Source organism: Eleutherodactylus coqui, chromosome 3 (genome assembly GCF_035609145.1).
Source record: "Eleutherodactylus coqui strain aEleCoq1 chromosome 3, aEleCoq1.hap1, whole genome shotgun sequence".
Lineage (NCBI taxonomy): Eukaryota > Metazoa > Chordata > Amphibia > Anura > Eleutherodactylidae > Eleutherodactylus > Eleutherodactylus coqui.
The window spans coordinates 286,572,763-286,594,481 of NC_089839.1; the positions used below are offsets into that span (position 1 = coordinate 286,572,763).

Below are 21,719 nucleotides of genomic sequence, written 5' to 3' on the forward strand. Positions count from 1 at the left end.
AACATTATAAAGCCAATTAACTTTTAGTTGCTTCTTAATTTTATTTTTAATTCATCTGCAAGAAATGTATAGACTTTTCAGATGCTAGAAAAATAAGGCAATAAACCCATACTAAAGGCGAGAATTATACGGAACAGTGACATCATATTTGCTTACGAGGGCACTTTCCTCCAGTTGGAGAGTGGCTGCTATTACTTTTCTCCACGGAGTTACTTGTCTCTTTTCAAAACTCACTTTACTCAGTCTCTTCAGGTTACGACCTGGTTCTTTGACTGTCGGACGGATACTTTGTGCGTCTCGGCGCAGGGCTGAGAATCGTTTTACCTGGTGATGGTACACAGTGTTCTTATTTTTTTCAGCTTTTCTTTTCTTGTTTCTTTTATTTGCCTGTTTAACTTCTAAGCCCCTGTAAAGTGAAGTCATTTGAGCTGTTGGATTGCTTCAGGATGCAATCCATGCTACTGAAGAGATCATTACTTCCATATTATATCTATTGTGCCAAAACGAACCTCCAGCAACTGATGCAATTCAACATACAATGAATGGTCACTGCATTAGAGACCCCATCTTATTTATAATTAGAGCTTCCCTCTATGGAGATTGGACCTGTGACCCCGGAACACAACATAAAAACTAGTCACCAGTTTTCTGTGGATTGGTTTCAGTGTGAATCCGCATTAGATGGGAAATTCCAGCAATCTGAGCGACTTCCAATGAGGCCCGGTCATTGGGGCCAAGATTTCATACGCAGCCAACCTTGTGGGGATTTCTCATGCCGCGGAGTGAAGAGCATCAAGGAAAACATCCAGTGAAAGGGGGGCCTGTGAACGGAAACAACTTATAGTTACATAGTATGTTAGGCTGAAAAAGACACATGTCCGTCTAGTTCAGCTTATTTCCTCCCCAATGTTGATCCAAAAATTGGCAACCCCCCACCCACCCCCCGCCAATGAGGTAGAAGCCAATTTTTCAAATTTAAGGTAAAAAAATTCCTTCCCAACTCCAATCTGGCACTCGGAATAATCCCTAGATCACCGACCCTTCTGAAGTAATTAGGAATTATAACATCATATTATGACACTTGAAAAAGATGACCAGGCCCCTCTTAAACTCTTTTATCGAATTTGCCATCACCACGTCCTCAGGCAGAGAGTTCCACAGTCTCACTGCTCTTACAGTAAAGAACCCCCTTTTATGTTGATGTAGAAGCCTTCTTTCCTCAAGATGTAGAGGACGCCTCCTTGGTACAGTCACAGTCCTGGGTATAAATAGATGATGTATTGTCCCCTGATATATTTATACATGGTTATTAGGTCGCCCCTCAGCCGTGTTTTCCCAAAACTAAATATTCCGCAAGTAATCTGCCCATTCCATTTATTACTATAGTTGCTACCTTTGTACCCGCTCAACCTCTGATATGTCCTTCTTGGGTACCGGTACCCAAAACTGGCCACAATTTTCCATGTATGGTCGGACCAGTGACTACAAAGAGGAAGAACAATGTTCTTGTCATGTACCCCTGGACCTCTGTTGATGCAACCCATGAACCTATTTGCCTTGGCAGCAGCTGTCTGACACTTGCAGTTCACTAAAATCCCCAAGTCCTTTTCCATGTCAATGTTCCCTATTGGTTTCCCATTAAGGGTGACTACCCACTACAGTGTTTTTCACAGCGAAATCCGCAGCGTTTTTTTTTTCTGCAGGGGTCTATGGGACTTGTAATGTTAAAATCGCGATCGCGCAAAATCGCAATTTACCGCAAAATTGTGATTTTGCGTGATCGCGATTTTAACATTACAAGTCCCATAGACCCCTGTAGAAAAAAAAAACGCAGCGAATTTCGCAGAGAAAAAAAAACTGCAGTGGGTAGTCACCCATAGGCCTTAGTCAGACGGGCGTTTTTTTGCGTGATTTGCGCATTCGTCCGGCGATTTTTTTTAAAACCATTGCTTTGCAATGGTATCGGACACATGAGCGCTTTTTATGCGCTCGTCCAATAAATTATAGAACAGAAATCGCAGATCGCACCTATCTGCGATTCCTGTTCTCTTCTCTATATGCGCTCAATTGGCCGGCGGCAGCAGCGCCGACCCCATTGAGAACATATAGAATACAAATCATTCTTCTCTGCCACAGCTGTAACAGCTGTGGCAGAGAAGAACGATGTTTGCCCATTGAATTCAATGGAGGCGGCAATACAGCCGGCTCCATTGAAAGCAATGGGCTGCGGGCGTGCGCGGGGTGAATTGTCGGGAAGGAGTTAAATATATAAGCCCTTCCCTGCAATTCATCCAGAAATGTGTTAAAATAAAAAATATATATATATACTCACCTGCTCCCGGCAGACGGAGTTCAGCGCGGCCGGCCTGCAGTGGGTGTGAGTGGGTGTGAGTGAGAGCTGCCCCTGATTGGCTCAGCACTGAGCCAATTAGAGGCACCTCTCAATCACACCCATTCATGAATTCACCCATTCATGAATTCACTGAGCAGGTGGTTGGACCCGATGACCCTGGAGGTCCCTTCCAACTCTACCATTCTAGGATTCTTTAATGTGGGGTGTGGTAAAATGGAAACGCTATGATTAATACAGTTGATAAGTCCATGTAGCCTCTATATTTTTCCTCTATTTAGCTGTTGTTTTTGTCTTTAGGATTCACAATAGAATTAAAGACAGAAGACTCAGAACTGTGCGAACCCGAACCAGAAGTCCCGAAGCCGATCACCGAAGAGGCAAACACTTCCTCGTTCTACCCAACTCCAACCCCAGTTCTGGATAAGTACATTCTGGAGAACGGGAAGGTAAAGGACTGGTTTTATAGTTACATTACACTGAATACCACACTACAAGCTTACTACTGCCAGGAGGAAACCCACAAAAACCTTCCAAAACCAGCATAAATTAACCCCTCAAGGATGCGGACATTTTTATTTTTTGTTTTCTCCTCCCTTTTTCAAAAAATCATAACTCATGTATTCTGTTGTCCACATAGCTGTCTGAGGGCTTCTTCTTTGCTGGACGACTTGTATTTTTCAATGGTACTATTTAATGTGACCTATAATGTACTAAAAACTTTCCGAAATTTCTAAGCGGAGTGAAATTGGAAAAAAAATTCTATGTGTGCTACGATAGCAAATATATTTTTTAAAATCCCTATATGGGACTTGAATTTGTGATCATTTCATAGTTTTTACAATATACTGCTATACTTAAAGTGGTGGTTCCACTTCTAGCTTTTTTAAGACACATCTGTACATTGCGCATTGGCCTGGGTTGGTACTGTTGGCGAGTTCCATTCACTTCAACAGGATTCAGCCTGCAGTACCAACCTGGGCCACTGTGGAATGTACGGAGCTATCTGTCAACAGCTATAAGTGGGAAAACCCCTTTAGGCATTGCAGTATATGGTATTTCTGCCAGCATTCTATTAAGATAGCCACAGGCCCATCTTATTATGCAGAAATACAATGCAAGCCTGTGTTTCCCTACAGAACGACATGGCTGCTCATAATCTCATCACAAGGGGGGTTGCTGATCAGGGCATTGAAAGGGTTAAGAGACGCAATTATTGTGAACGCTGATTAGGGCTGTTTCTTCTGGGTGTCAGCTGTCAAAGAGTATTATGGAGTGGGATACTGGCATTTGCAGAGGTTAAAGGGGTTTTTACCTGTCATCCAGCCATGGCTCTTCCCAAAGCATAAGGCAGCAGTAGCCTTGCATGCGCACCTCCACTGCTCCCATTCACTTCAGTAGGTCTGCCAGAAGTAGCCGAGTTGGCTGTCACCGGCAGTAACAGTGGTGCACATGCATGGCCACCGCTGCTACACTTCAGGACAAGCTATGGCAGGACTTCCCGAAGGGCAAGTAAAACCTGTCATGAGACGACCTTTTAAAGTGGTTTTCCTGTCTTATAAAAGTGATGACATGCTGCTAGGATATGTGATCAATTTATGATCGGTGGGGGTCTGACTTTCTCGAGTGAATTGGAGACTGCTGAAGTTCCTTGTAGAACCAGATGGCCAGGCGTCTCTTCTCCTCTGTATGGATTCTGGCTTGGCTTTCAATTCCCAGTCATTGTTACAAGGCTTGTATAAAGAGTATAACATTGACTTGCAGGAATGCTGCCTTCTAATAGGTGGCGCTGCAGAGGTATTATTCCATCTCCCTTATTTGCATATTACCCAGAGGAGCATGCATGGCCTTATAAGTCTCACTCACTCACGTTCTAGGTACTCTCCCTAAGGAGAAAAGAAAGCGTTTCTTCTCTTGAAGGGGATGCAGCGTTACACCAGCCCTTCCGGATCAGAGGCCGGACCCCGCTAATCATAAAGTGATGGTCGCAACATGACATCACATGCCATGCCTATCCTAGCAACATTGCATCACTTTGAAAGATGGGGACAGCCCTTTACCGCTGCTGTATACTAGGAGGAATGAGGTTCTCCATACCTGTTGTCTGTGGGGGTCCTAGTGAGCTAACATTTATTGCCTAGTTTAATAGGAAAATCTCTCTACTGGAACCCCCATTAGTCACTAGAATGAAGGAGCTGTAATACTGTGTCCTGCCCTCCATCTTTCTGCTTGGACCAGAGTTTACAGACATTGATCATTACACTTGACATTACCAGTTTTATTTCCTTTCTTAAAGGAGTATGCCAGGCATTTAACCCAATATAACAATATTGATGACCTATCCTCATGATTAGTCATAAGTCGTTGATCGGCAGAGGACTGTCGGCAATCGGCTGATCTCACCCCCTGCACTCACTGCAGTGGCCCGAATGTTGACATCTCTGTCCGCGTTGGGGTTAGAACCGGAAGTGCAGTAGAAGGTTTGGCTCCCATTAAAATCAATAGAATCTATACCTACTATTGCATTTTCAGCTCTGACCCCAAAGCAGATATGCTGCGGGGGCTGAGATCAACTGATCCCCCAGAGGTCTTGAGTGCTACACCCCCACCAGTCAGTTATTTATATATTGATGGCCTCAATACTACAAAGGGCTAAATGCACTGAATACCCCTTTAATTCTGATAGTTATCGCCCGAATCCCGAAATACTATAAATGACGCGTCTTTGTAATCTTCCCATTACATATAGGTCCATCTGGGGAGTGGTGTATGGGTGAATGAGGAGAAATGGCACCAGCTACAAGCAACGCAAGGAGATTCCAAGTACACCAAGAATCTGGCCGTCATGATCTGGGGCACAGATGTCCTAAAAAACCGAAGCGTCACCGGCGTGGCCACCAAGAAGAAAAAGGACGCAAGTCCCAAACCTCCGTTGTCACCTCACAAACTAAGTGTTATCAGAGGTAGACTCTATCATATGTCACTTCTAGCCTCGCGCCATCACACTAGCTGCTAATTGATAAGGATTCTTCAAAAAAGTCCCTAATTAATAAGCATGAATTGAAGTAGTTATTCGCGAGCAGAAGTGAAAGACGTTCAAAGCCCAGTACCCGCCGGTGACACCTGTCACCGCCAGAGCCGCCCTTGGTGCTCCGCTCTCCACAGGAAGAGGCTAAATTGAAGTTGGAAACATTAAAAGATAGTTTCAGGGATGGGAACAATGATGCTTCTTACTGTTCTCGCTTCAGTTTAGTTCCTTGCAGCAGTGATCTTTACGCAGCGCTCTCTTCTCTCCCGCGCTCTCTGATGAGTGTCACCAAGGAGACAGGCTCAAGGGGGGGAATCCAGCAGACTACACAGGTTCACTCTCTGCCGTCTTAATGGAGAAGACGCATCCAGAAAGCTTCTGAAATACCGACGACCTGTTCTTTATACTATCGTAGAACTATTCAGTGATATCTTATTGCTTGAGACTCTACGACTCGTAGAAGACCCCTATACATGTGAATAGGGTAGTAAGGGAGGCAAAGTCAAAAAGTAGTCTGGACCTTACGGTGGCCATAACTGTTTGGAATCGCTGTGATGTGATCGGGGGTCCATACCCTGTATGGACAGACAGTCCATTGTAGGCCCCCAGGTCTGTCTAACTATTGTTAGGGCATACTGTAACAACTGGCTGGGTTTAGTGCACAGGCTAATGTACTGGCGAATGAATATATATGTCTGCCGTATGGGGTTAAAAAAAAAGTAAAAAATATCAAGTAAAATAAAAAAAAACTCATGTTAAAAAAATTGGTCCTGAAAACATAAATGCCTATTATTTTTTATATAATATGTTAAATAATCTACTCAAATTAAAAAGCATCCGATAGTTTAACGTTATATAACTTACATAATGTAGAAAGTAGTTTAACCCATTTAGTGGCTCGCCCGGAAAATCTCCTTTGAAGCTCTATTATATAATAAACCTGCCACTGAAGGGGTTAAGGATGTGTTTACATGGGGCGGAAATGCTGCGCAAAGTCCACAGCGGAAATTCCATGGCAAGTTCAGCAGCATTTCCACATCTAAAATTGATTTTGACTCAAGATTGTCAAGATTTTAGAGTGCATTGGGGAAGATATCTGTGGATCGGTTTGACTCCCAGCAATCAGCAGGATATTTCCTGTACTGCGGATAGAGATTAACTTGCTGAGATGAGAATATCCCTTTAAGCCTGCATTCACTCAGGCTTGTCAACATGCGTTTTTAATGGCGCTGCAAAGTGTTTTTGATTTTAAAAAACGCATCGCAGCACTTCCGTGAAATCGCGATCCTCGCACACGGGAAAGGATTGCAGGTGTTTCCCATTGACTTCACATACACATCACGCAGCATACAAGTGCCATGCGATGTGCTTCAAAGTCCCATTGAAAACAATGGGCAAGGTGTTGTGACGGAACGCCCTAAAATGGAATTTATGGGGTTTTTTTTCTTAGTATTAATGCGGCGAGTAAAAAAAAAATCGCTCATGTGACTAAATCCATTCGAGAAAATGAATTTCATATTTGCATGAGTTTTCTGTACATCGGATCGCACAAAACCCATGCGAGAATATGGCCATGTGAGCAAGCCCTAAGGTAGATGAATGCTATCCATGTGCGTGAAGCTTTCTCTTCCCGAGGAGCCGCCGCTCATCTCTTCCTGTTTCTTGCCTCCTAGAATGCGTGTACGACAGAATAGCACAAGAGACGATGGACGAGAACGAGATCGCACAGAGGCTCTCCAAAGTCAACAAGTACATCTGCGAGAAGATCATGGACATCAACAAGTCTTGCAAAAACGAGGAGAGGAAAGAGGCAAAATTCAGTCTCCAATAAACCTATTTTTGTAAGTTGGGGGTGATTGTCTTATTCCATCCGTTTCTACTGCGAGAACCAAAACGCACCACATTCATGTCCTCACTGATCCTGCGGCGCGACAGCGCAGTTCTTACCGGCAAAGAACCGCAAGCATTTGTTGTTATTGACAGTGGAAGTGAAAAAGCGCCTTCGTGTTTTACTCCGTGGTCAGAAGATTTGCCTCCGCCATCCTGTCGCTCGTTTTTGTTTTTTTTACAGTCAGTCCTGGTTGTGCTGGATTTGATCATGTTTTACACTTTTTCTGCCAGGCTCACCAAAAACTACAAATTGCTGAGATTGTGTTATAACGTATTTCTTTCTAAAGTATGAAACGATTTGTATTTAAGTATTGCCCCTTGAATTTTCCTGATTTCATCATTTTTTTAATATTTGTTTCTGGGATAGGTGGGTGACATCCATCATGGCTGATTTTATTCCTTCCACCCAGCTTAGCAATGTTAAAGGGGTTAAAGGGGTTGTATCATCTAAAGAAGTTGTACCCTATTCACAGGATAGGGAATAACTACCTGATTGCTGGTGGTCCAACCACAGAGATCGCCACCGATTATGAGAACGGGATTCCCCAAGTGAAATGAGAGGCAGTCGAGCATGAGCACCGCCATTCTATTAATTTCAATGAGACCGCCAGAGATAGGTGAGTGATTGTACCACTGAGATGAATGAGCCTGGCCATTTATTTGGGGACCTTTGGGCCCACTGTATTTATAAGCCATAGATGGTCCTAGTGGTCGAATGCTCAATGATCAGATAGTTCTCCCCTATCCCGTGGATAGCAAATAACTTAATTTGGTGGGACAACCCCTTTAACCCCTTAATGCTCAATGACCTTGAGTTACGTGGTTTGTACGCTCCCTACAATGCGGATGCCAGCTGTTTCTTACAGCTGACACCTAGCCGCAACAGTTGTGATCAGCATTGCTGCTGATCACAGATCTTAACCTTAAACAACCCCACGTGATGAGATTACTGGGTGCTGTTTGTTTGCCATGTCAGCCGGGGTCTTCTGAAAGCCCCCAGTGCTGCCATTGCAGATTGCCTATCAAGTCATGCCTGTGGCGTGGCTTGATAGACTGTCTATCAGGTCGCCTTATGATGTAATACTATGGTATTACGTAGGACTGTAGGAGCGATCAAACCACCACAAGTTCTTGTCCCCTATGGGGACTAAAAAATTAGTGAAATCTATTGAAAAAAGCTTTATTTATTATTTTTTAAAAAATCCCCTTTTTCTATATTAATAATAAAAAAAATCCCAAAACATATTTACGGTTGCTGCATCCATAAAGGTCCGATCTATCAAAGTAATGCATTATTCACCCCGCACAGGTGAACGTCGTCAAAAAGAAAAAAACACAACCGCAGAATTTCACTTTTTTTGGTCACCCCGTCTCCAAGAAAAAATGTAATGAAATATGATTAAAAGTAAATACAAAGTCATACGTACTCCAAAATGGTACTAATAGAAACTGCAGGACGTCCCGCAACAAACGAGCCCTCGTACAACTATGTGGAGGGAAAATTTAAAAACGTTATGGTGGTCAGAAGATGGCGGCAGAAAATAATTTTATTTTTACTAGAAATAGTCTGTTTTATAGAAGTAGCAAAGCAATCAAAAAAAACAATATAAATTTGGTATTGTTGTAACCGTACTCACCCAATGGGGGGAGGTACTTGTTATTTGTATAGCACCAACTTATTCCGCAGCGTTTTTAGGTAATTTATTTTTAACCCCCCAGCAAGTTCATTTTACCAACCTCACAGGGATAGAAGGCTGAGTCAACCTTGAGCCGGCTACCTAAACCATTCGGAGATTGAACTCGCAACCTTCAAGTCATGAGCAAGAGCTTAGGACTGCATTCTGCTGCCTTAACAGCCACATGAGGCCCATAGAATAAAGTTCTGTCATTTTTGCCGCAATGTGTACACCATTGAAATAAGATGCCCCCAAAAATTGTGGAATTTCGTTGCACCATAAAAAACACAACTCGTCTCACAAAAAACAAGCCCTCAGACAGCCGTGCCGATGGATAAATAAAAGAGTTATGATTTTTTAAATGTAAAGGGTGGGCAGCTGTGATTCGGGTGACCGCTCTAGTGGGCAGCTGTCAAAGGTGTCAGTTCTCGATTATGTTTCAAAGGAACATCGCAAGCCCAGGATATAAATATACGCCCTGGGGCATTAGGCAGTTAAAGGGGTTATCCCACCAAAATCATCTATTGCCTATCCACAGGATCACAAGAAATGGTGTATAACAGCCAGTTTGGGCTCTTCCAGTTAGCATTTTACTATTGGAACCACTTACGATTTCTCCACGAGTATGAAAAACGCAAGAATCTGATGCAAGTCGAACGCTTTTCATGCATCAGAATCGCAGGGAATTCGCTTGAAAAACGGTCAGATTTTTACTGACCGATATCGCAAGCGCACAAGTGAATACAGCCTTTTAACGCCATTTCTACTTGCTGTCACCCAGCTTTCCACGAAACAGATCGGCCTATCAGAGGTGAGAACAATTCGTGGCTGACGCGGCACGCATCTCCTTTTCCTCTTATAGGGGATCAGTATGTAAAGTGCTGTTTACTTCTTCCTGCTCTCTTTTACGCTGTGAGTTTTGATGTTGATGTTATTTCTCTCGTTCATGCGGTGTTTACAGCCGGTCAGAGTAAAACTCGCGCAATTCCTGTATTCTAGTTCTGTACTGCTCTGCTGTTTTGCACATATGATATGACACGCCGTGCCATGGGTTTTCTTGACGTAGTACTTGAATGTAAGTTTTCTTATAGTAAGTGAATGCAGTTGCTCCCATGTATTAAATACTCCTAAAAGAAAAAGTTACTTTGTTACTCTCAGCAGCCAATCAGCCTCTGGCTACGATCTGATTGGTCGCCTGGACACATAAAGTCCAATTTAGTCCTTGTGACATGAGGTCTGTGTTTCCATTTCAGTGCTGCCAAAAATCTGCTGCTGATTTGTAAAGTATTGTGCCATGTTTCATACGTGTCTTTTAAGCCGGCTTCACACGGGCGTATTCACGCACGCAATATGCAGAGAATGGAACCCGTTGATGTAAATGGGCTTGTTTGCATTTCCGTATCTGTGCATTTCTAGCGTATTTGAAGTCAGTGGGGGTGCACAAATGCACATGTGATACGCAAGGAGATGCATGCAACACTGCTTAATTTCGCAGTAAAAAGAGCACATCTGGACTCAGTAGTCAACGCCATCTTTGTTTGCCGCGCGCAAATGTACATGCCATGTGGAAGCGAATAGTACAGTAAAATGTGCCAACGTGCGCACAAAAAAGCAAATGCTACACTAAGGCGCACGCAAATACACATACGCTCGTGTGAAGGAGCCCTTAAGTAGAACTGGAAGGGGGGGTTTATATAAGGTGGCTTAACATGGAGCGACTAACGTCTTACTAATCGCTCGAAATACTCGATAAGGTGGACCTACGAAGACCAGTCAAGGATCACCTGCACAAAGTTATGTATTTTCAGGAACAAATAGCATTAAGTGAGAGGGCAAATTACACGTGTACAGCGCATGTCTGGTATCTGTGTATAGAATGGGCTTGGCAGCTGACACATGCCCGCCATAGCCTTAATCAAAGATAGCAGGGATCGCGGCTGTTAATCCTTTAACGCTTTCCAAGCCAATTTGTATCCTGGTTTTCCTAGGGGGCTTACTCTTTTTCTGCTGTTATACAACAGCGCTATATGCTGGCTAAAGCCAGTACTGCATGAGGTGACACGTTGGATAGGCTCCGACAGCAGAGAGGCTGGCAATATACAGTAAGAGAACCCCGACGGACGTCTTCCAAAATCGGAGCTGTACAGCCTTAAATCCTAATGTCTTTAGACGTCAGACAGTGGACTGGAAAGGGTTAAATGCTGCTGGCAACTCTGAAACATGAAATTGAAATGCCCCAATCAGTGTTCAGGGATCCTGATAGCACCCCACCCATGAGATTGTAAAGGGCCTCCTGATTGTCATGGTAGCCAGAATACAGCATAATGCATTACTATACTATTGCGTCGTACTGTATGAGCAATCAAATGCAAGTTCAAGTGTCCTGTGGGGACTTAAAAAAATATTAAAAAAGTAAAACTTTTTTTCTAGTATTATGAGACATAAAATTATTAAACATTTAATAAAAAAAAAAATCGGTTGCCCTATTGTTGCAGTAAAAAAAAAAAAATGTAATAAACGGTATTGCTGTGTCCGTAAAAGTCTAGACTATTAAAACTTCACATTATGGTATCAATAAAAACTACAGGTCAACTCTCAAAAAAGGAGCTCTCAAGTAACCCCATTGATGAAAAAATCAAAATGTTATTGGGGTTAAAAAATGGTGACAGAAAGCAAAAAAAAAGGTTTTGCTACATTAAAGGAGCTATGCAAATTTGGTAGCGCCATAATCATTCTGACCCACAAAATAAAGAGAACATCATTTTTACTGCGCCGTGAACGTCGTAAAAGCAACCCCCCCCCCCCCCCCAAAATGGCACAATTGCATTTTTTTTCCATTTTGCACCAATTAGAAATTTTTTTAAGTTTTCCAGTATATTACATAGCCCTTTATACGGTAACATTAAATAACTGACTCATCCTGCAAAAAGACACGCTCTCATGTAGCCATTTCCCTGGAAACACTTTTTAAAAAGTAGATTTTTTTGAAAGTGAAAAGCTAAAGAATTAACATGACAAAAACAAAAAGGGCGGCAGCAGAAAGGGGTTAAAAGCCCTTCCGCAGCTCAAGTGTTCATCAGGCTTTACTGATCAGACACTGTTAGTGAGGGGGAGTTGTTAATTTAGTAAAAATTAGGATTGGATATGTTATTGCTAATGGGCAAATGATAGTAAAGCAAGTGACCCCTTTGCTTCCAACCAGGTGCGTGCAGAGAGGTGTAACTAGGCGCCAATCACTTTACTATGAATGCAGCCCCTCCGTCGAAGTCATTTGCGGGGGTCATACCAATCACCAACTTTCAGTGATTGCATAGCATAGTAACATGTCATCTAGTTGTGTTATAGAAAAACTATTAAGGGAACCTGTCAGGCTAAAGCTTGTGCCTCATCCACAGGCATGATGTTATAGAGCAGGAGGATCAGACTGATATATAGTTTTATGGTTAAAGATTCAGTATAACTTGTAATTTGTGTTTGACTTAGGAGTCCAGTGGGCGGTCCTACTCAGTGATTGACAGCTAAGTTTTATATGCACTTTCATACAAGGAAGACACCTACTCAAAGAGTGGTCATAGATGGCTGCACATCGAAGTGGAAGAATGCATCAAGTAGGGAACCACAAGGCTCTGTCCTAGGCCCAGTGGTGGTCAACATTTTTATAAATGGTCTGGGGGAGGGAATTGATGGGAAACTGATTCAATTTGCCAACTACACAAAGCTAGGAAGGATAGCTAACACTAGAGAGAGAGAGTATTCAAAAAGACCTAGAAAAGCTTGAACAATGGGTGGCGACTAACAAAATGGTATTTAACAGGAATAAATGCAAAATCCTACATCTGGGCAAGAAAAATGAAAAAAGCACATACAGAATGGGAGGATTCAGGCTAAGCAGCAGCACATGTGAAAAAGACTTGGGTATACTAATAGATCATAGACTGAACATGAGTCAACAGTGTGATGCAGAAGCCAAAAAGGCAAACACAATTCTGGGATGTATTAAGAAAAGCATAGAGTTTAGATTATGCAAGGTAATTATCCCCCTCTACTCTTCATTAGTCAGACCTCATCTGGAATACTGTGTCCAGTTCTGGGGACCCCACTTTAAAAAAGACATAGATAAACTGGAGCAAGTTCAGAGAAGGTTTACCAATAGTAATGAGCTAGCATACTCGCTAAGGGCAATTGCTCGAGCAATTGCCCTTAGCGAATATGCTCACTCATCTTTAGTTACCAAGATAATGTGCGGTCTGCAAATCATGTCCTATGAGGAACGGTTAAAGGATCTTGGAATGTTTAGCTTGCAGAAAATAAGGCTGAGAGGAGACTTAATAGCTGTCTACAAATATCTGAAGGGCTGTCACAGTGCAGAGGGATCAGTCCTATTCTCATCTGCACAAGGAAAGACTAGAAGCAATGGGATGAAACTGAAAGGGAGGAGGCACAGATTAGATATTCGACAGTTAGGGGGGTCAATGAGTGGAACAGGTTGCTACAGGAGGTGGTGAGTTCTCCTTCAATGAAAGTGTTCAAACAAAGGCTGGACAAATATCTGGGATGATTTAGTGATCCGGCACTGAGCAGGGGGATGGACCCGATGACCCTGGAGGTCCCTTCCAACTCTATCATTCTATGATTCTATGAGTAGGACCTCCCACTGGACTCCTGAGCCCCAAATTAAATACAAGTTCTACTGAATCTTACCCCATAAAACTATATATCGATCTGTTCAGCTCCTCCTGCTCTATAACATATTGCTTGCTGATAGGACACCATGTCCAATGTGACAGGTTCTCATTAAACTTCCAAAGTTCACAGTGCCACCAGTTGTGCCAAGTCTACTTCTCTGTTTATAAGTGCCAAACAAAGTCAGCATTGTCCCATTTTTTCCTCAGAATATTAAAGAGATTGTCCAGTCAGAGCAACTCTGTCAATATTCCCATTTAGGTAGTCTATGATGGGGTGATTCCTCATTCAGGACCCCTTTTATTAACCAGAGCAAAGACAGACTACTGAGTTGGATAATTCCGTACAACTATGTATTGCAGGATGTCAGTGGGCACTGTGTAATGCTGTATCTCCTCTGCAAAATGTGGATTGAGGCCTTAGTCACACGGGCGTTTTTTCACGCGATTTGCGCATCGCATGACGGATGCGCATGCGCAAATCGCGTGACCGGCGCCGAAAAATCGGCCCAAAAATCGCCCGAAAATCTGCTCCTAGCCGCGTTTCATTAGAAACGGGCCGGAGCTGTCCAGCGCATTGCATTCAATGGAGACGGCAATACAGCGGCTCCATTGAATGCAAGCGCTGCGGGCGAGTGTGGGATGAATTGTCGGGAAGGGGTTAAATATATAACCCCTTTCCTGCAATGCATCCTGAAAAGTGAAAAAATAAAAAAAATGTATGTACTTACCTGCTCCCGGCAGCTGGAGATCCCGGCGGCCGGCCTGCAGTGGGTGTGAAGGGGGTGTGACTCAGGCTTGCCCCTGATTGGCTCAGCGCTGAGCCAATCAGAAGCAAGTCTCAGTCACACCCATTCATGAATTCATGAATGGGTGTGACTGAAATCAGCCTCTGATTGGCTCAGGCTGAGCCAATCAGGGGCAAGCCTGAGTCACACCCCCTTCACACCCACTGCAGGACCGCGCGGGGATCTCAGGCTGCCGGGAGCAGGTGAGTACATCCTTTTTTTTATTTTTTTCACTATTCAGGATGCATTGCAGGAAAGGGGTTATATATTTAACCCCTTCCCGACAATTAACCCCGCGCACGCCGGCAGCCCATTGCTTTCAATGGAGCGGCTGTATTGCCGCTCCATTGAATTCAATGGGCAAACATCGTTCTTCTCTGTCACAGCTGTTACAGCTGTGGCAGAGAAGAATGATTTGTCTTCTATATGTTCTCAATGGGGTCGGCGCTGCTGCCGCCGGCCCCATTGAGCGCATATAGAGAAGAGAACAGGAATCGCAGATCGCAGATAGGTGCGATCTGCGATTTCTGTTCTCTAATTTATCGGACGAGCGCATAAAAAGCGCTCATGTGTCTGATACCATTGCAAAGCAATGGTTTTAAAAAATCGCCGGACGCATGCGCATGCGCAAATCGCGGCAATAAACGCCCGTGTGACTGAGCCCTGAGGCTGCAGGAAAGACGTGAACGTGACAGCAGATTCCGTTCAACAGTAAAAAGTTATGGCTGACTACTCCATTTGGTATTCAGAAATAGTGTTCTGACCCAAGAGGTCCCACAAGCCGCCATCTACATACAGCATTAATAAAGTGACGAATAAGATGGCGGAAAGTATATTAAAGTCAATGTAATAGAAAATATGTTGTAATCTACAGAAAACAGATGGTAGATGGCCATAACAAGGTCACGTTATGTAGAACTAACCGATGAATCATCTGCCTGGCACAAAGACTTCTTATATATGTTTTTGCTTAGCAATTTTTTTGTTCTAAGCTCAAATCCGGGATTTTAATATCTTTTTTTCATGGAAAAAAAAAATGAATTATCAGTATGTGGTTTTATTTGCATTGTTGTAATATTTAAAATGATTGAAAATTGTACACCAAACTTTGCTACTTAAGTGAACCTGTCAGTCCTTCACATTGGAGGCAGCCATTTGTTGAACTGAAGTAGATGCTAAACATAATTCACATTGAAGAAATTCTTCAACTTTTTTGTTTTACCAAAATTTTATGACTGTGGCAAACTGAAACAGAAAAGTATGTTGCCGGAACTACGAGTATCTTCTTTGCTCAGTAACAATTGAGCCTTGAGTAAAGGCTAGTTACTAGCTAAAAATACAGCAATTTGGTTTGCCCTTGGAGGGAACCTGTCATTACCTTTTAGGGGCATCCAGTGTAATTTATGGGGCTCAGAGATGGTGACAGGTTCCCTTTAACTACAATTTAGTTTCAAATGGTCCTAAAGGTGACTATACACATGAGATAACTGTTGACCAAATGCTTGTTTGGATGACTGCTTCTGTCCTGATCCCCCATATACTAGGTGTTCTCAAGAAGCAGAGGGAAATAAGCAGCTGCCAGACACTCTTGACGGCTTATCTCCTTGAGAACAGAAAGATTGTGCATGTTAAAAAAAACCAACGACCCTATCATTATCTCCTCTGAAATCTCCTGTAGGGAGAGGTTTGCTCGGCTCCCATATACATTAGATGGTTGGCCAAAATCAGTGGATTTTGTCATCTAATGTCTATGCCCAGGTTAAAGGATATTTCCTAAAATCAAGTTCTAGTATTAAATGTAAGTTTGTCTGTTTCTTATTTGCATCTGTTGGCGGAGTTATAATTAAAATAGGCGCCATAATGGCATCAAAATAATATGTACCTCAGCCTTCCAGGACCTATAAAGGGCAAATCTACCCTGTTCCTGCACTCTCCTTCTCCGTAAAGGGGGAGAGTACAAAAGCTTGGAAAACCACACTTTTGTCTGTTTACTTACTGCCATATTGGTGAACTTTTTGTTTAAAAAAAAAAGAAAAGTGAAGATTCAGTGGCATGGGTTGGGCCAGTGACTAAAAAGTGAAAACACACTTGATCGTTAAAGGGCTTATCAGGGGCTTTACTACTTCTGATCTATCCTCAGGGTAGGTCATCAGCAGTTGATTTTCTGGAGTCGGTCCTTTGAGATCCCCTTCGATTAGCTGATATTTTGCCATCTATCATTGCAGACCAAGCTGGATGCAGACAGCTCTGTCCGAGTACAGTGCCCAATTTGGTAGTTCAGACACAGCTGTCATTGAGTTCAGTGTAATACCACATTAGACCATTGCACTATGGATAGAGCTGTCTGTTTCCAGCTGCTGACAGTGGGCCCTTCGTACAACTAATTGGCAGGGACTCCTGTTGATAGACTACTGATGACCTAAACATAGGTCTTCAATAGTAAAGTCCCAGAAAACTCATTTAACTCATGATATTCTCACTATTAATCAGAGTTTTTTTTTCTAAAAATGAGTTTTCACAAGAGATGAGCGAGCCTACTCGGCCACGCCCCTTTTTCGCCCGAGCACCGCGATTTTCGAGTACTTCCGTACTCAGGCGAAAAGATTCGGGGGGGCACCGTGGGTGAGTGGGGGGTTGCAGCGGGGAGTGTGGGGGAAAGGGAGAGAGAGAGGGCTCCCCCCTGTTCCCCGCTGCTACCCCCTGCGCCGCCACGCCTCCCCCCGGCGCCCCCCGGATCTTTTCAGCCGAGTACTGAAGTACTCGAAAATCGCGGTGCTCGATCGAATAATTACTCGAAACAAGTAGATTCTCTCATCTTTAGTTTTCATACTACAAACATCACTTTTATTTTGTGGGCTTTTTGCTTTTTTGGGTTATGGATTCCACTGCAGTAGAGATGCCTTGTTTTAGGTTATCTAGTGTCACCAATGGTTCCAACATAGCACATCTGTAGGGTGCAATAAAAACTTGAAGAGTTCCATCTTCTCATGTCATTATGGCTGTTGTATGGCATTTCTTGTATAAAGAAATCCGCTTCACATTTGAAGCCTTCTTTTTGAATCACCCCATATCCAGAGTTATGTTGGCGTTCACATCGGAAGACTCCAGTATTAAAATGGATTTCCCTTTAAACGCCACTAGTGTCTATCACATGACCGCTGAATGGTCCCGTTCCAGTACCACAATCCCACAGCTCCCAACTTGGCTGCCGCCAATGCGCGCACACAACAGGTACTCTTTATGGCAAAGTTCTGACAGTGTTTTCTGCTTGTCGTGGTTTGCAGAACTTTTTTTTTATTTTTGAGAAATGAATTGTATTTTTACTGCGGAAACTTCCAGATGGTTATTATTAAATACAGTAAAATCCTCCTCGTTCTCCTGTATTTTGTTTATAAACGGACGGCATAAAAAGTGCTGAGAATTGTCGTTTTCTGGCTGCAAGTTAAGAAGAGAAGAAATATTTTACTAGCATTTCAGGGTCACCGTAAATAGTAAAAATATCATTTTGGTGGTAACCGAATAGTAAGAGATGTGGTACTTGGAGCTAGTAGGTTGTTTGATCTGTGCACCGGCGACACATTGTCTCTGGGCACTGCTTAGCTTTTGTCAGGATTAATGTATGGATTAAATTACAGAGATTTACAAAATAGCCTTTAGCTTTTACTGTTTGAAGATGCAGTATATTACCTAGATGGTTGATGGAAGGGTATATAAATAAGAACGCAGTCATACAATGCAACGACAAACTGGCATTACTAACTGCACATAAACTATTGCCCAATAACGCAGGGTAGGTGGTGGTGTGGTGAACATCAGAAGCTTTCTTTTTGGTCTTTGACTAGTCTTTGTGATTGGCAACATGGCAGCCATGGAGAATTTATGATTATGACTTAGCAGTTCGAGGTGCATTGAGGTCCTAGGGTCTCCTTATTCTTTTCTCGGGAACAGGAGCAGATAGAAACATGGTCCACATTTTAGAAGATACGGACATTCTTCCAGAAAGAATGGGAAAGATGGCAGTAACGTTCTGTGCAGGGAATGCACATGACAGCGGCTGGCATTAAACAATACTTAAAGTGGCAACGTTCACGTGCCAAGGATATAGTGTAATCATCCCTTTACTTCTCTTGCATGGAATAACGACTATCGTCAGTTGAGTGAGGCATGTGGTTAAGGTCTTATGGACATAAAAAATGTACATTCTTGGGTGCGATAGTTCAAAGATGGCTGGACGTCATGCTAGAATGAACCAAAGGAGCCTCGGCCTCATGCCGGCCTGTCCGATAACATGATTGTGTGACTAGATTATGAATAAATGATTATTGAGGACCGCCAATTGACTGTGGAAGAGATTGCCTACAAAGTCAGCATTTCTGTAGGATCTGTGCACACTATCCTGTGTGAAGATAAGGAAAGTTTCCTCTAGGTGGGTTCCACCAATGTTGACCAGCGATCGCAAGACAATATGTCAGGTGGCCTTGACACGTGATGACGGTATGAATGGTGCCTTAAGTCCATCAGTTGTCACGACGGATGAGGAGTGGATGAAGAACGCTTTCCATGGCCGCATGTTTTCCAATCATGCCACTCTTGCATCAGCAATTTGCTGTTGGACAAAACAGACCCCCAAAGAAGCGTTTGCAATCATGGTGTCGACACTGTGAAGAAAATATGTACGTCAAGATGGAGAATGTGTTGAGGAATGATAATACTTTAACCCCTTAGCGACTGCCCCATCGGGAAACTACATCCTCAGCAAGTGGGCTTTAATCCTAGAGGACGTAGTTTTATGCATCCTCTTTGGATTAATGCCCACTTGCCTGAGGACGTGACAACTCCATGCTGTCGGTGCCCGCAGGTAGCCGACAGCATGGAGCTGTCATCCCAGGATGCGGGCAGTCCCTCCCCCCCCCCTCCCCGCCCCTCCCGCCCCCCCCCCCCCCCCCAGCTTTGCGATCGGCAAGTTTAAAATCTCCTGGCTCCCGGCTCCTGAAGGTAGCCAGGAACCAGGAGCTGATACTGGGGACCGCTGTGAGCGGTCCCCGGGCCCGCGATCACCGCTATCCATTCGATAGCGGCGATCGCGAAAAAGTTTTAAAAGTTTTTTAAAAAGTAAAGTTTCACCTCCCCTCATGGATCAGATCCATGAGGGGAGATGAAAATACTCACCCCCGGTCCTGTCCCCTTCTGCGCATGCGCACCCAATGATTGACATCGGGCGCGTGCACAGAGGGGCTCGAGCCCCGGGAAATTTAAAATCCCTCTGCTCCTGGCTGCCATGTGTAGCCAGGAGCAGAGAGATTATACCGAGGACATGATCACTGTCATCCAATAGATGACAGTGATCATGTATAGTAAAAAAAAAAGTGTAAAAAGTAAAAAAAAAAAAAAAAAGTTAAAAAAACTGGCGTTTCATCTCGCACCACGGATCATATCTGTGAGGGAGGATGAAATGACGTACCTAAGGCCCACAGATTTATCCGCGGACCTTACCCCAGCTTCTGCGCACGCGCATGTTGCCAAAATGGCATGCGCAAAAGCTGTGGCAATTTAAAATCTCCCTGCTCCTGGCTACAAAACTTAGCCGAGAGCCTGGAAATTTCACAGCGGGCCGCGGTGAGCGGTTCCTGATCACGTGTTCGCCGTTATCCAATGGATAATGGCGATCACGTAAAAGTAAAAAAAAGGTGAAGGTTCATCTCCCCTAACAGATGCGGTAACACGCAGATCAATCGCATTGGATTACAGAATTTCGCTCACATTAGCGGGTCGGAATTGTGTAATCCATTCGCAGAAAAGAGAACACAGCAGGTTCTATTTTACTGCGGATATCCGCAACATAGAGCCCATTGTGCTCCGTGGTCGTGGATATACCCGCAGCCCATATGCAACTACCTTGTATACGGGCTGCGGGTACCCGTGTCATCGCTAAGCGACGGTAGGGAAATACAAACATAAAATATATATATACTGTGCATGACCGCCTGTGTGAGTAGGCAGTTATGCGCAGTACATTACGCGGCCGTACGCAGGGTCACAGCTGGGATCCGCTGCGGGCCTCCGCAAGCGGATTCCGCCTACGGCTGCGTGAGCCCGGCGTTATTCAGACCGCTACCTGTAATACGTAATTTACAAGAAGCCCCGGGAACGCTTGCCTTCATGCAGTTCCAGGAGAAGCTTGTTGATCGCCTTCTGTGTGAGACCGCCGTACCTCAGCGAGATTACGGGGACTCACAGAGCGCCACTTTTTACACCCCATACCCGCTACTGAGGTCACTGAATACCCCCCAAAAAGCATGAGAGGAGGGGGGATACCGGTTTTATTGCCCCATGTACCCATCCCAACCAGCCTCCGTAATTACCCGTCTTTGGAAATACCATACAGTTCACATTATTACTTTTATCTAAGATTTGGGGAACGCCGAAAAGGGCGCGGAGTGTGTGTGTGCGTGGGGGGGGGGGGTATTTTTTTAAGGTGTCAATTTTTATTCCGTACAAGTGGGCAATGAGTCCTGGAATTTATTCAGGTGTACCCTGCAATCCAACGGGTGTTCCCTCGATTATAGGCCTTGCCAGGTTTCCTGTAAGTAGATTAGGGCCACAAGGGGTATGTTTTTGAACACGGGACAAACGGGGGTATCCATTTTGGGGTGAACGTCTTCATTCATATGTGTGCTGTACAAAAAAACAGTTTTTAAATTGACAAAATTGCCAAAAAAATGAAAATTGTAATTTTTTTCCTTCTGCTTTGCTTAGATTTATTCAAATACTGTGGGGTCAAAATACGCAGTACACCCCTAGATGAACACGTTAAGGGGTCTAGTTTTTAAAATGGGGTCATTTGTGGGGGTTCTCTATTGTTTTGGACGCTCAATGGCTCTATAAGTGGGCGATGGGGCCTGGAATTTATTCCGTTGTACCCTGAAATCCAACGGATGCTCCTTCCATTATAGGCCTAGCCATGTGTCCTTTAAGTAGATTAGGGCCACTAGGGGTATGGTTCTGAACACGGGACAAACAGGGGTATCCATTTTGGGGTGAAAGTCTTCATTCCTATGTGTGCTGTACAAAAAAACAGTTTTTAAATTGATACAACTGCCAAAAAAATGAAAATTGTAATTTTTTTCCTACTGCTTTGCTTAGATTTATTCAAAAAATGTAGTGTAAAAATACACAGTACACCCCTAGATAAATTCGTTAGGGGGTCTAGTTTTCAAAATGGGGTCATTTGTGGGGGTTCTCTGTCGTTTTGGCCGCTCAAAGGCTCTACTAGTGGGCAATGGGGCCTAAATCACCTTCATGCTA

General features: G+C 43.7%; 2 protein-coding genes across 2 annotated transcripts in view; both read left to right on the forward strand.

Annotated features, from left to right (window-relative positions):
- The window catches only part of BEND5 (BEN domain containing 5), a 47,405-nt gene extending 40,196 nt beyond the window's left edge, over positions 1-7,209 (forward strand). Inside the window, exons 5-7 of the mRNA XM_066594767.1 lie at positions 2,651-2,799; positions 5,100-5,313; positions 7,052-7,209. Coding sequence (XP_066450864.1) covers positions 2,651-2,799; positions 5,100-5,313; positions 7,052-7,209 — 521 coding nt within the window. The remainder of the gene's footprint in view (positions 1-2,650; positions 2,800-5,099; positions 5,314-7,051) is intronic.
- AGBL4 (AGBL carboxypeptidase 4) overlaps positions 1-21,719 on the forward strand; it is a 1,858,614-nt gene that overhangs the window by 1,252,372 nt on the left and 584,523 nt on the right. The gene's annotated exons all lie outside the window — the stretch shown is intronic.